The sequence below is a fragment of the Chiloscyllium plagiosum genome, unplaced genomic scaffold, assembly GCF_037043375.1.
Source record: "Chiloscyllium plagiosum isolate Xiang-an unplaced genomic scaffold, Cpla_swu_hap1 HiC_scaffold_27, whole genome shotgun sequence".
Classification (NCBI taxonomy): domain Eukaryota; kingdom Metazoa; phylum Chordata; class Chondrichthyes; order Orectolobiformes; family Hemiscylliidae; genus Chiloscyllium; species Chiloscyllium plagiosum.
The window spans coordinates 30,714,133-30,728,814 of NW_028270165.1; the positions used below are offsets into that span (position 1 = coordinate 30,714,133).

At 40.2% G+C, this 14,682-nt stretch overlaps 1 protein-coding gene across 1 annotated transcript; it reads left to right on the top strand.

The window, feature by feature from the left end:
• The first annotated feature begins 2,286 nt into the window (after window positions 1-2,286).
• Window positions 2,287-10,958, top strand: LOC148143514 (putative G protein-coupled receptor 139). The gene is made up of 3 exons (XM_087975230.1): window positions 2,287-2,356; window positions 3,929-4,782; window positions 10,635-10,958. Exons 1-3 carry the CDS (start codon window positions 2,287-2,289, stop codon window positions 10,956-10,958), a joined length of 1,248 nt encoding a protein of 415 aa, XP_087831356.1.
• The last annotated feature ends 3,724 nt before the right edge of the window (window positions 10,959-14,682 follow it).

A 14,682-nucleotide genomic window follows, 5' to 3' on the forward strand; every position in this document is an offset into this window, starting at 1 on the left:
GCAATTTGGACCCACACAGAAGCGTGATTAGAAAAAAAAATAAATTCATTCAGAATAATTATTGCTCCCTTGATCTTAATTGAAATACAGAAAGCTAGCATTAATTCCCTGCAGCTTTCAAATCGTTACAAAAACACACGTGTCAGAACAGGAGAAGGTCATTCAGTCCCTTGCACCTGCTCCACCCTTCAATGCGATCATGCTTGAGCTGTAGCCGAATTCCATATGCCTGACTTGGGCCCATATCACTTAACACATTCGCTTATAAAAATTATATAATACGAAAGGAAACTGGAATATTATTGTGCCTCGGGGAATGCATTCCAGAAATACGGGAGCCTTGTGAAAACTATACAAGGCACTGCTTATACTTCACCAAGGAAAATGTGGACGGTTATGGTCCCCTTACCTAAGATAAGATACAATGCCACCGGAGGCAGTCTCGAGCAGATTCACTGATCCCAGCCATGGCGGAATTGTCTCATGGGGAGTGGTCAAGTAGGTTGGGCTGTAAACGTTGCAGTCGAGAAGAATGCGAAGTGAATTTAGGAAAACATATATATTACGCAGTTGGCTTGACAGTATAGATGCTGTGAGTGTTTTTCTCTTTGTGGGAGCGTCTAGGACTAGAGTATATAATCTCAGAGTAAGCGGTTTTACATTTAAGATGGAAACAAGGTAGAATTTCATTGCTCAGAGAGATGTGAATTTGTGGAATTTATTACCATTGCGAGCTGCACAGGTTGTGTCACTATGTATATCTAAGGCTGGGCTAGATTGACCTTTTAATCAGGAAGAGAGTGATGGGTTCGAAGCAAAGGGCAGGAAAATGAAAGTGAGGATTATCATATCAGTCATGACTTCACTGACCAGTGGAATCATCAATGCATTTCTCTGCGAAATATTCTTTAATTCAGTCCTTACCTCTCACTTCACATATTTTCCTTCTACGTTTCACGCTTGAAACAACAGGTTCCTCTACGAGATCATCTAACAAATGCAGGAAATGCAACGCTTGCTATTTTGCCTCGTACTGCCTCACCATTCGAAACTCATTGCATTCACCTACTCCTGAACGTGTTACAGTCTTGGTAAAAAACTGAAGGTCACGCTGCTGACCTGGAACTGCAAAATAAATGCAACTGTCCTCAATTGATCCCAGATACAGCTGAGTCTGTCTATTCTGAAAGTAACTGCTAAACAGACATACACTGAATGTAACTGCTTGGAGCAGAATGGGAATTTTCAACACAGGATATAAATATTACAACTAATTGTTTTTACTGTACTAATTATTAAATTAACTTGGACAATTCCACAATGACATTAACTTGTTGATGTGTTGCTCTCTACGTTTCTGCCCTGACTAAATGCCTGATAAGGAGAACATGGTTCTGTCCTTTTGTTATCAGAGAGTAGTGAATGAGCCTGTCTTCACTTAAGTTAACCTGATCGAACTGGACCAATCCCCACCTGTTCAATGAATGAATTTAACCCCTCCCTACTTCACGAAACTCTGTAGTGAAGACAACCACAGTGACATGGTCCTGTGCAAATGGAATGCGATAGCATGCACTGGACCAGTTTACACTGAATGCAAACATAGTGAACACGCTTTATCCACTTTAAATGCATAGGCAAAAAATCAGCAAATGTCAATTCCGGTGTAACTGCTGAATTGGACCTGTGCATGTTGAGTTGAGTCTGATTAAGATGTACTTGGCGTGTCAATATATAAAATAACGTGATCCTATCTGCACTGGAAGTAATCATAAAGACAAAATGGCGCTGTGAAATGCCAACATAAAATATAATGAACATACCCATAATCTGTATACCAGTCTGCTGCTTTAAAGTGGTTATACAGTTTCAGAGAGAGTTGAATGTAATCAGCCAACGAACTGACAGAATAATGAGCAGGAGAAGAAAAATTGCACATATTCCAATAAAATAAGGTATCTCAGGTCAGACATATCTTATTCACATACAACGATACGTCATGCAAAGCAACCTTGTGTACATTTACAAGAGTCTGTTTAGCATTTCACTTTTTTTATGAGGGAGACCACATCCTGTGAAGACTTCACATTGGTGCCCCGAATAAAATCTCTAATACAGCAAAATTGAAGACAAGCCAAAAACAAGCATCTGTAATGCATTCACTCCAATTAGAGCAATAATTGCAAAAGCCCGAGACATCCAGTGGTGTCCCTGGTGACTGGCATCAGGTATAAATGTGACTATCATCCACCGTAGTGCCAAACGCAATCGGAGCTAGAGACAGAAATGCATGGAGTACCAAAAGGGCTCGTATTTGCCATTTACTATCCAATCATAGCAACTATTGGGATTCCAGGTGAAGGATATTCGTTAGTTGTTAAATAGGATTTTTAATGGCTTCTTTAATTTTCTATTCTCAGTTTGCCCTTTCTCTCATCTATCAATACTGCTGTCTATGGAACTGATTGACTTTCTGGTATTTAGTGGTCAGATTCAATAGGATTGTCTATTCCGGCGATGGAATTTTGAGGGAGTCATTTAGTTCATTTAACTGGATGGCAGGTTTTGTTTTTCAGTTCCTGCACTGGATAATTTTGGCATAAAGGGCTCTCCTCAGTCTGTCCCCTCACCTGAGGCGCAGTGACCTTCAGGTGAAACGTTCGTGAATTATCTCTCTCACACGAGAGAGCAGCCAAAGTTTCAGTGAGAGTATAAGAAAATTTACTTTTGGTGAGTTAGAACATATCACTTTCTTTTAAAGTAATTAATTTTTCCATTTTTTTAGCAATAAAACGTTTTCAGCGAATTTCTGTCTTTTTCTCCACATTAACACTGTCATTTCATCTATTCAATTGCATAGCTTCTTTACGTGGTTAGGATACGGTTTTTCCTTGAGCAGTATCATTTCCTCCCCGTTCTTCTAGTTAATTAATATCATCAGAAGTCAGAAATGTTGGTCTGTTGCGTTCCTAACGTCATTACTGCATGTGAATTGCCTCAGTGGAATGGTTACGTAATTGCACCTAGATTATGTTTTGTACACTATACCTGTCAATTAATTATCACGTTGCAAATGCATCACTTTTTTAACTGCACAGCTAGTGATGTCCATCAATTTTACCATGGTGTATTTCTTGTTGTTTAGTGATGGAATATTAACAGTAACTTCTTGAAAGTTCAGTCAGATTTTCTATTCGAATCTTATTCCTCACATCTTCCGTGTGTTGGTTTGGCATAAATGCAACACTCTAAGCAGTGCAATGCTCAGTCAGTACTGATATTTTGCAGTAAATTTGAAACAAAAGTCATCGGACTCAAAACAGAGAGGACTGCCAACATGGCTATATCTGGACTTCATCTATTTTGTTGCTTTATTCTCGGTCATAAAACAATGTTGCTTTAGCTTCATGTCATTATCAGGTGCAATCCCAGGTTTCATTACTTTCATGCGTGAGTTTTCATTTGCCTTTAAGCGACCTCTTCCTGGATAACTGTGTCAATGTAAAACCTCTAGGGTTTCTTTAAATTCAATGTCATCTACTTCTTTATAGCCATTTCCTTGTTCGAAATAATATTATTGCTTCTTCAATTTATGAATGTTTCAGAATTCAGTGCATTTGTTCTTCAATAACAAAAATGCCTGAGAGCAGAATACAATGAATTTCCTGCAACTGAATTATCGAGAAAGAATGTCAAAGTCGAAATATATTCCTATTTCGACTATTACATAATGCTGAGAGTTTGCTGCTGATTAGAGATTTATTCCACAGTTGAATAAAAATAACTTCAGTTCAAAATGTGAACTTTTTCTCACTTTGCAATTGCTTCCAGAAAGTTGAGCAGTAACAAATATCTGTTTTTGTCTTTCTTTAGCTGCATCCTCATTTATAAATGACGTTTATTCGCTCATTATGTTTCATTTTCATAGCTAACCTTTCAGTGATTGTTATCTTGACACGGGAAAGGTGTGGTCTTTCGAAATGTATTGCATATTACCTGGTATCAATGGCGATAACGGATGCCCTGGTCATTATCACAGCTGTGATATTAAACCGGATTGTGGGTATTTATTTCACAATGACGTTCCTGTCAATCACTCCAGTCTGTAGCACCAATCTTATGTTACTTTATGGAGTCAGGGATTCTTCTGTTTGGGTAACTGTCGCTTTCACCTTGGATCGATTCATTGCCATTTGCTGCCAGAAGCTAAAAATGAAATATTGCACGGAGAAAGTAGCAGCTGTGGTTATATCAATGGCCGGCATTCTAAGCCTTCTCAGAAACATACCCTTGTACTTTATTTATGAGTCTTCCTTTATCATTAACAATGTACCTTGGTATTGCAGTCTCAAATCAATATACTATACCTCACCCTTTTGGATTGCATTCGACTGGATAATAGTAATTTTAAACCCTTGTCTTCCATTCATTCTGATTTTGCTGCTCAATGCCCTCACTGTCAGGGACATTGTATTGGCCAGTAGAACCCGCAGGAGAATCCTGACCAGGAAGAATGGAGAGAACAAGAGTGACCCAGAAATGGAAAAACGGAGAAAATCCATAGTTTTACTCTTCGCCATCTCGGGCAGTTTCCTCCTGTCGTATTTATTAGTTCTCCTGACATTCCTCTGTGTTCAAATTGCAAATGTCAGTTATTTCTCAGGTTCAAATTACAACGAATCAAATTTTATTCTTGAGGAAGGCGGTTTTATGCTTCAGCTTTTGAGTTCCTGCATCAATCCATTTATTTATGCAGGGACCCAGAGTAAATTTAGAGAGCAGGTAAAGAAATTGGTAAAGTTTCCCCTGATACTGCTATCAAAGTGAATGAAATAGTGATCACAGTAAAATCACATAAATCACAGTAAAATGCAATGAGTTCAACATTACAGTCTGTCCATTACTTTTTATGTACATTTACACATGTCACCGTGATTAAGCTGTGCTCTTGAATTATCCTGCTTTATCTTCTGTATTCTGATTGCCAGTCTCAAGAGATACACTAGTACTTGTTCAGTCAAACTCATGGAATGAAAAGGAGAAGAGGCAATTCAAGAAGTAAAATGTGGTACATTGCAAGATATGTCTGGTCTGATCATTTCAATCTTGCATATAAATTCACGTCCAAAAATTATCATGATCTGGGAAATGAGAATTGTATAAAACAGGATGTTATGACGATTCCCTAACTTCTCAGTGATGTTGAAAAGCATGACAGTTCTTTCTATCCCCCAATGCAATTCCTACTTTGCAGGCCATATTGTTTCTGCCCTGCTCCCTCAAAAACATAAGAAATAAGAGCAGGAGTTGGCCTTCTGGCCCACTGAGCCTGCTCCAAAATGTAATAAACTCATGGTTGGTCTTTTCAACAATTCAGTTTCGCTTATACTGATCCAATAAAAGCCCCTTTGAAAACGACATCAACTAAATTTTCAAAACAAGACAGCGGCTGTCATCGTTGCTGGTCTTCTTCTGCTGAAGATCTCCATGGGTCATCTTCAGTCTTTTGCGGAAAAGATGATTCATTTTAAAAAGTTACCTTTGATAGAGCGTTTGCTTACCAATAGCTCTGACGATGGCAGTTGTTCACTCTCTCTGGCTAACGCTCAAAATGCTGGAGGGTCTGTTTCAATACTGTAGGGATTCTATGATACTATTCTATTCTCTGATTCAATCGTTCAGGTAATCCAGGCAGTATGCTGGCAACATGATCTTCAGGCTGATACACACTTGACTTAAAATTGCTTAATCTATCCATGGCTTCCTTAAACAGTCTAGCAGTAAAATTAGACCCTTAGTGCATCTGAATCGCTCTGGATAGCCCATACTACGTGAAGAAACCTAATAACTCCTCTATCATCCTTTTTGCTTGAATTCTCCGTATTGGAATTGCCCCCAGAATCTGGTAGACGCATCCATTATGGTTAGCAAGTGCTGGTTCCCACTTTTAGTTTTCAGGTGGGGTCCTACACGATCAATCATAACCCGCATGAAAGGTTCTTCGAAGGTGGGAATTGGAAACAAAGGTGCTTTTTTTCTTTTTTTATAAATCTCCTGGCTGCTTTTTTAAATTAAAAACGCTTAAATGAAGCAGCAGTTCGGATTACTTTTCCCCAGCACCCATGTTGTGTGTGTGTCCAAGTGTAGGAGACAGTGGAGAACAACGAATGCTCAAAGTTCTATTCATAATCCACCACTGGGATAAAAAAAAACAAAACACCTGCGTGGCCAGTGACAAGCAGTGTTCTTCTCAAAGACCGATGCAAAGGGATCAGAAATGGAAAGGGGGCAGGAATTAAATCAAAATAGAACCAGAGGGGGAAATAAAACACTCCGTACCTCACAGTGCCCACCTCTCTCTGAAATGCTCGAGGATGTTGGTCGACACCGTGTGCTCCTTCTTCAGAGACATCCGGGTCCGAACGTGGCTGTGAAAACGGGGCAGACAATCGGCCATAACGACCTCCTCCACGATCCGCTTGACCAGGCCCAGAAGCAGACCACGAAGTGATCATCTGAAATACCCTCCCGCGCCCCCCCCCCCCCCCCCCCCACGCAGGGTAACCAAAAATCAAGAGTGTGGGGCTGAAGTGCAACCAAAACCATTAGAAAAGGTCTTAAAGAAGATCAAAATGCACATGCAGACGTCCAAGTCAATAAATACATGGTTCGCGGACTCCACAGCACCAAGGAACAAAGGTTGGGCTAGGAGTCCATGAATCACTGCAATCTGAAGTTGCTGGACACTGCAGCGTGCAACACCCGCCACCCCAGAACCCCAAGGGAAAGGAGGCGGACTCCTGCATGCAGACCCCTCTGCTGTGTTTCTGCACCACCCTGTGATAAATGGGCATGCCAAGGCAGTGGGTAAAGGAGAAGAGATGGACGGTGTGCGGCAGCAATCAGTACACGGCCACCATTTTACGTCCCCGAAGAGGACAAAACTAAAATTCCAGAGGCGGCTAAGATTGTGGGGCACATGCTCCTGCGAGAGGTACTGGATCCTGGGGCAATGTGAAATTCGATCCGGGCGGGGAGGTGATGGTTTTATTACTGCCTGTAGCTTACCTACCAATTGGCACATGAAATGTATAGCAGAAGTTGAGCACACCCTTGTGTATTCCAGGCCAATACAATTGCTTTTGTACCTTCCCCTAAGTCTTCTCTACACCTAAGTAAACTCCTGTTGGTGGCTCATGTGCTACCCGTAACATTTCCCGTCTGATTGCTATTGGCAAAACAATCGGGTGCAGTTCTACCCATTTCTCCTCTGCACTAACCTGCCATGGTCTCCATTTGAGTCTTAGGATTCTACCTTTAAGATAATAACCCTCAGGAATATTCTCTGCTTCATCTTCTGTGTATGCATCAACATATATATCTTTTATTGTCTCGTCTTCCTTTTGTCAGCCCATTAGTTTTTTCGAACGAAGTACTTCTGCCTAACCCTCTGCCTGTTCAGATTTTTTCCTGCACCATTACATCGAACATGGTGTCCACTAATTGGACCTCAACTCCATCGTCCTTCTCTTTAGTTTTTGCTTCGTGCAGTGGCTTATGATAGTGGAATCTTGTTACTACACAGTCTGTGAGAATTCCGAGTAATTTTCTTTTAACTCCTCCGTTCCCAGGTCGTCTTTGGGCTTCTCCACAACAAGGGGTGCCACTCTCACTGCGGATCCTACTAAATCGTTCCCAAAATCAAACTGCATTCCTGGAACTGACACTATGTCAATCACTCCCACTGTGTCCTTCCCAGTTTTAAGTTAACACTCCAAAGGGGAACTCTAAGTTTCTATCCCACTATCCCATCTCTCCCACAGATTACCAATCTCTCGAGTGGCAGGTCAGAAAGAGTGCAAATAAGTTCATCTCTTACTATTAGAGGCAGGTTAGAACCTGTATCTCTCAAATTTATAACCTCTTTCCCTTCTTCCCCGTTCTTCCTGAGTAAACTTTACCCACAGAGGTGAAACCATTATAGATATCAGGCATTAAATTCATACCCAACCCCTGCCTAGGTTGTGCACTCTGCTGCAGTTCTTTGACTTTTCTTGGGATTTCCTTTCCTACTTCCACTAATGTCACTGGCTCAGCTTGCTTTACTACATCTTTTCCCATAGTGCCTTTCTTTAACGACCTGATGCCTTTCATCTCCTTTCCACCCTTGTGGGCTTCTTTTTTAACGTGGTAAACAATTACCAGTGTCCTCTACTCCTTGTTTTGTAGTGTAGAACCTCCCCTTCTCCCAATTTCCATCCTTAACAAGATGAAATTCTTGCCAGAAACTAAACTTTGCCTTATGCAACCAATACATATTCAACTGCCATCTTCGCTGTTCTTTTCACTTCTTGAACTTTCTGTTTGTCTACATGAATTCTCATCATCTCTGGAAATGAATTTGTAAACTCTTCCGGCAAATAATCTCTCTTAGACCCTCATATGTTTTATTTATTTTTAAGGCTGGCACCTATCAGCCAAAATTACTAAGTTTATTTCTTTAGAACTCAACATAAGTATGACCCGGTTCCTTATTTTTGCTTCTGAACTGCTGTCTTTATGTTTCTGGTACCAATTCATTAGCATTCAAAATACCCTGTTTAACATCTGCATAATCTCTTGACCCCTCAGCTGACAGCACTGCAAATACCTCATGAGCTCTGCCAACCAGTTTGGTGTGAACTAGCATTACCCATAAGTCCTCTGACAACTCCATCTGCCTAGCCTTTTCTTCACATGAAATAAAGAAAGCTTTGACTTCTTTCTCATCAAAATGTGGCAGTGTTTTAACATACTTACAGAAATCACTACCTTCGCTCTTCATCTTCATCCTGTTAACTTGACTTTCCTGACTAAGTTGCAACTTCTGAAGTTCAAATTTTCTCTCCTTTTCTCGTTCCTTTCTCTCTTTTCACTCTCCCTTTCTTCTCTGTCCCTTTCTTTCTCTTACACTTTATTCTCTCTCTCTCTCTCTTTGCTCAGCTAAGAACCTTCTCTTTCTTTTTTCCTCCCTCTACCTCTTTCCCTCTTTCTCTTCATTATCCTTCATATCTCTTTCTTCTCTCTGTGTTTCTCTTTCTTTCTCCCTTTGTTTATTCTCTAACGCCATTTTCCTCAATTGTAATTTAAGTTTTTCTAACTCTACTGTACTTGTTTCTCTGACAATTTCAGCTTTCCTTTTCTCCTTGGTTAAACCCAATTCTAGCCTCTTTGCTAAAAATATGGTCTTTTGCTGTCCTTCTAAACTTTCTCGGCAAATTTGGGAATTATCTTCAAACCCCAGAACCTCTTTAGCAATCTTAAGAACCATTTCTCTCACTTGCTTTTAACCAACCACAACTAACAGAAATTAAACAAATTGACTCACCTATGTGTTATTTAAAGATCTAGGACACTAATCAGCAAGTGTTTAAATCTGTTGTGATCTTTTGTATCTCAAATCTAATCAAATCTGTCCAAATGTCAGATTGGATCTGTTTAGACCTGTCCAAATCACGAAACCGAGCCCCCAAACTGTTATGACTCAGCGGTAAACACTTCTGATAATTAAACCAAACACATAAAAAAGCTCACTTCGCCTCGTAATCTGTTAGACTATGAGTGCTCCAGAGAACTCCCCAAATTCCACTATTTAAAGTAAAAATATCAATATTATTCTTTAACTCTAAAAGTAAGCATTCAACAACTACTTACAACTGAAAACCTCCTTTCCCTCAATTGCTTGTTATCTACCAGTTACTCTATGACAATATAATGATCCAATGAAAGCCCCTATTAAAACTACATCAACAAAATTTTCAAAACCAGACGGCAGCTGTCATCACTGGTGTCGGTCTTCTTCGGCTGCTGATTTCCCTGGGTCAACTTCTGTTTTTTACAGCAAAATGGTTTCATATGAAAAAGGTACCTTTGACAGAGATTGGTTGGCTCGCAGTAACTCTGACAATGGCAGTTGGTTGCTTAATCTGGTTTGGTGTTGTCAAAACAGTAAAATTCAAATTCGATTAGGTTTTTGTATCCTGGGGCATAATTTAAACTGATTGCTTAAATTCGCACTGTTGTGAAAACATAGCAACAAAAAGTCAGGTATTTGTTTCACAGCTAAATTCTACGTATTTTCTATTTTCCAGTACACTCTAAGAATGCTACTCAGTCACATGATATCTGTCTGCAAGCTGTCAGTGCAAACTAGCCTCCACTGTCTTTTAAAGGTCAGTACACACCTTCGCCTTCATAACACATTCTAATGAATCTCTTCTGAACAGTCCCGAGGACCCGCACAACTGTTATAAAAGCTTATAGAAGTAGATAGAAAACTCGAATTGCTGCCTAACAAGAGATTTATAACCGTACAATATTATTTGTCTCATTTTATTAACAAATACAACATTTGTGAAGCTTGAGATGAAACTTTCTTTGCTGATGACAAATATATCCCACAACCTTAAAAGATGTGTGCACGTGAAACAGAAATTCCTTGATTCCTGCATACACTTTCCATTGTACCATTGATTATATATTCCTTCTCTCTATCCCTTCTGCTACAATATATCACCATACTATGAGGGATACATTCGCTGGAATTCAAAAAATAAGCGGTGGTTTTGATTAAGGAAATTGTGATTGCCTGATAGGGAAGGGAGACGCGAACTATTTCCTTCTGGTGTGAAATGAAGGATAAGCAGGTCGAATCTAAACTTAGCATCAGATTCCAGCACCTTTTCAGGATAAATATTCCAGATCCTGGCATCTGTCCTATGGTGCAGAACCCTGCAGAAATTCACGTTGAGTATGGAAGCTTAGAAACTGCTGAATTGAAAGACAAGTTGTTGTTCCTCGAGCTCCCATTCAGTTTGCTTAGAGCAATGCTGGAGGCGAAGGTCAGAGTGGGAGAGGTGCAGAATATTAAAATGATAAACGACCGGAAGCTGACCAACCTTGCTGACCAGATACCCTAAAGTGATCTAGTCCTATTTGATAACTTTGGCCTATTTCTCTCTAAAGCCTTCGTGGTCATGTTCGAGAAGATATTTACATTTCATCATTGTATCAGCTCCACCAGTTCCTCTGCCAGTTAACTCTATCCACGCATCACCCACGACATGAAAATATTACCGCTTATTTTCCTTTCAAATCTTTTCCGTTTAAATCTATTCCCTCTAGTTTTGGATTCACTTCCCCTTGGGAAAATATCTTGTCCATTCACCACCTCCATGCCTGTCATGCTTTGATAAACTTCTATAAGTCACCCCTCTGTCTCCGATTCTCCATTATTATTACTACAAAACTGTGTCACCTCGTGAAGGAGTGGTGAGAATACAAAAGGGTTTTCTGAAAACCGAGAAGAAGACCCCTAGAAAATCTCAAAAAGAGGCCTGGAGGGGGAGAAGGACTGTAAATTGATCCTTCCCTGTAAACAGCTACAAACAGAATTGCTAAAATACTTAGTAGAGAAAAGACATTAGTAGAGGGAGAAAATAAGTACAATAAATATCAATACAGAAGCATTACTGAGGAAAGGTATTGGGCCGAAACCCAATATGCTGCCTGTAATCGATTGGTAGTATCCCAGTCTTTCAAAGGAATTAGCTAAACAGGCAATGAATGCGTGGTAGAAACCAGAATCCTTCGCTGCTGAAAAATTCCCAACGGATTGCAAAACAAAAAGGGGGCAGGAAAATGTCAGCTGACTTTAAATCTGTTAGCAGGAAAGTGTTGGAATCTGTTGTAAATGATGAAATTGCATAATATTTAAAAACACACAATCGAATGAAGTTGAGTCAACATAGCTTCATCAAAATGGAAACCATGCCCGACAAGTTTAGTACACTTCTTTGAGGAGGTAGCAAAAAGCACAATAAATAGAACCAATAGATGTCACACATCTGAATTTCCAAATGGTGTCCGATAAACTACTGCACATAAGGCTACTTGATAAAAGCCCATTGTGTGTCAGTCGTAAATTTGCGTGGATGGAGAATAAGCTAGTCAATTGAAAACATAGTTAGGATAAGCAGGACATCTTCCAGACGTCAATCAGCAAACAGTGCAGTACCGTAGGGAGTAGTGCTGTGACTAAAATTATTTACAACACATATTTGTGACGTATTAGAGTCAAATGAGTGTGCGAACAAAAGAAGTGGTAAGCTAAGAGACAAGGATGGCACAAAACATCTGCAGTGAAGTATAAAAGCAAATTACTGCGGATGCTGGAATCTGAAACCAAAAGAGAAAATGCTGGAAAATCTCAGCAGGTCTGGAAGCACCTGTAAGGAGAGAAAAGAGCTGACGTTTCGAGTCTAACTGACCCTTTGTCAAAGCTTTGAAGAATGAGAAGCTACCTTATTTTCGCATATATTCATAGACGGCTTGACAGGGTCGATGCTCAGAGAGTGATTGTCTTTGTGCTCATTTCTTTGACTACAAGGTATAATCTCAAAGCAATTTGTGGTGTTCATTACCACAGACAGCTGCACCAGGTCTGTCGCTAAGTATATCCATCGAGGAAATGGGGAGATTTTAATCAGTAAGAGAGTCATGGGTTCGAGGCAAAAGGCTGGAAAATGGAATTAAGGATTCTCAGATCAGCCATTGTCTCATTGAACAGTGGAGCAATTAATGGGCTTCTATGTGAAATGCTGACTATTTCAATCCTTCCTCGGTACTCTCTCCTCAGATCTTTATTCTGCTACATTTCATGCACTCACCTGAAACAGCAGTTTCCTTTCCGATGATATATTGCAAATGTTGGAAATGCAACCTTTGCCACGTTATCTCATTCCACCTCACCATTTGAAAGTCTGTGTGCTCACGTGTTCCAAAACTTGTTGCAGTCTTGATCAAAAACCGAAGGTAAAATTTTGACGTGGACCTGGCACAAAGAACGCAGTTGCCCTAAATAGATCCTGAGTCACAGGACGTAACTGCGCTGAATCGAATGGGTATTTTCAACACTGACTGCAAATGTTCACAACGAGTTGACTTCACTGTACTAATAACCAAATTTACTTGTACAGCTTCACAACGACATTAACGTATTGATCCAAATCTCCTGATGGTGAGATGAATTGTGCTCGTCTGTACGTTTCTAACTTGAGTAAACGCACCCTCAGGAGGATCTGTATCTGTTCTTTTGTAATCGGAGAGTACTGAATGACCCTGTCTACACTTATAGAGTCATAGAATCACAGAGATGTACAGCACGGAAACAGAATCTTCAGTCCAACTTGTCCATGCTGACCAAATATCTCAACCTAACCTATTCCCACTTGGCCATATCCCTCCTAAACTTTCCGATTCATATACCCATCCAGATGCCTTTTCAATGTTTTAATTGTCCCAACCTCCACCACGTGCTCTGGCAGTTCATCCATACACGCACTACACACTGGGTGCGTATCTCCTTTATACTTTTCCTCTCTCACCCTAAACCTATGCTTTCTAGTTCTGGACTCCCACACCCCAATGAAAAGACCTTCTCTATTTATCCTATCAACCTCTGACGCTGCAGTGAAAACAGCCCCAGCCTATTCAACCTGTCGCTATAGTTCAAATCCTCAAACACTGGCAAGATCCTTGTAAATCTTTTCAGAATCCTTTCAAGTTTCACAACATCCTTCCGATAGGAAGGAGACCACAGCTGCACACCATATTCTAAAACTGACCTAAACATAGTGCCATACAGTTGCAACATGACTTCCCAACTCCTATACTCAATACTCGGACCACTAAAGGAATGCATACCAAACGCCTTCTTCACTATCCTATATACCTGCGACTCTATTTTCAAGGAGCTACGAACCTGCACTTCAAGGTCTCTTTGTTCAGAACACTCGCTCAGACCTTACTATGCTTGGGTTATCAATGGCTCTTTTGGTCACCAAGAGTTTTCTGGAGGTGGAAGAAGTAAATGCGAGAGCTTTGCAAAAGGTGAATAATGTCAATCTGCCAGAATTAGTGGACAATTTGGAGTTGAGGTTGCCTTCTTCTGTGAGAAAATGAGAGATAATTACAGCATTTAGGCAGTAAAGACAGCTTAAAAGGCTGAAGGTAAGCTTTGTGAGGAAGACACAGAGTATGGGGAAACCCAAGGTACCCAAAGGCCTAGTAAGAAATATATTCAAGCATTGCCTAAATTTGATGAGACGGATGTGGAAGCCTTTTTCATCACATTTGAAAAGGTGACTAAACAAATGCGGTGGGCAGTGACCATGTAGGTTCTAGTGATCCAAACAGAACCAGGAGGTACAGCAAATGAGGTATTCGCATCCATATCAGAGGAGGTATCTATGGTGTCTGAGGAGGTGAAGAAGGATATATTAAGTGAATATGAGCTTGGACCAGAAGCCCTGATAACGTTTCATGAACCTAAGGAGGGACCCTGGTCAAACCTACATTGAGTTTGAAAGTATTAGACAAAGTAATTTTGATAGGGGGATAAGGGCATTAAATTAGAGCAATCCTATGCCACTCTTAGAGAGACGATTATTTTGAAGGACTTCAAATCTTCACTTCCTAAACTAGTGAGAATTGATTTGTAATAGCAGCGAGTAAAAACGGCAAGATTAGCAAGTGAAATGGTTGACGATTATGCGTTGGTCCATAAATCAAAGTTTGGCTTTCAAAATTAATTTCAATCTGTGAGGGACAGAAATTGGGCAAAAGAGAAATTTTCACGTAAAA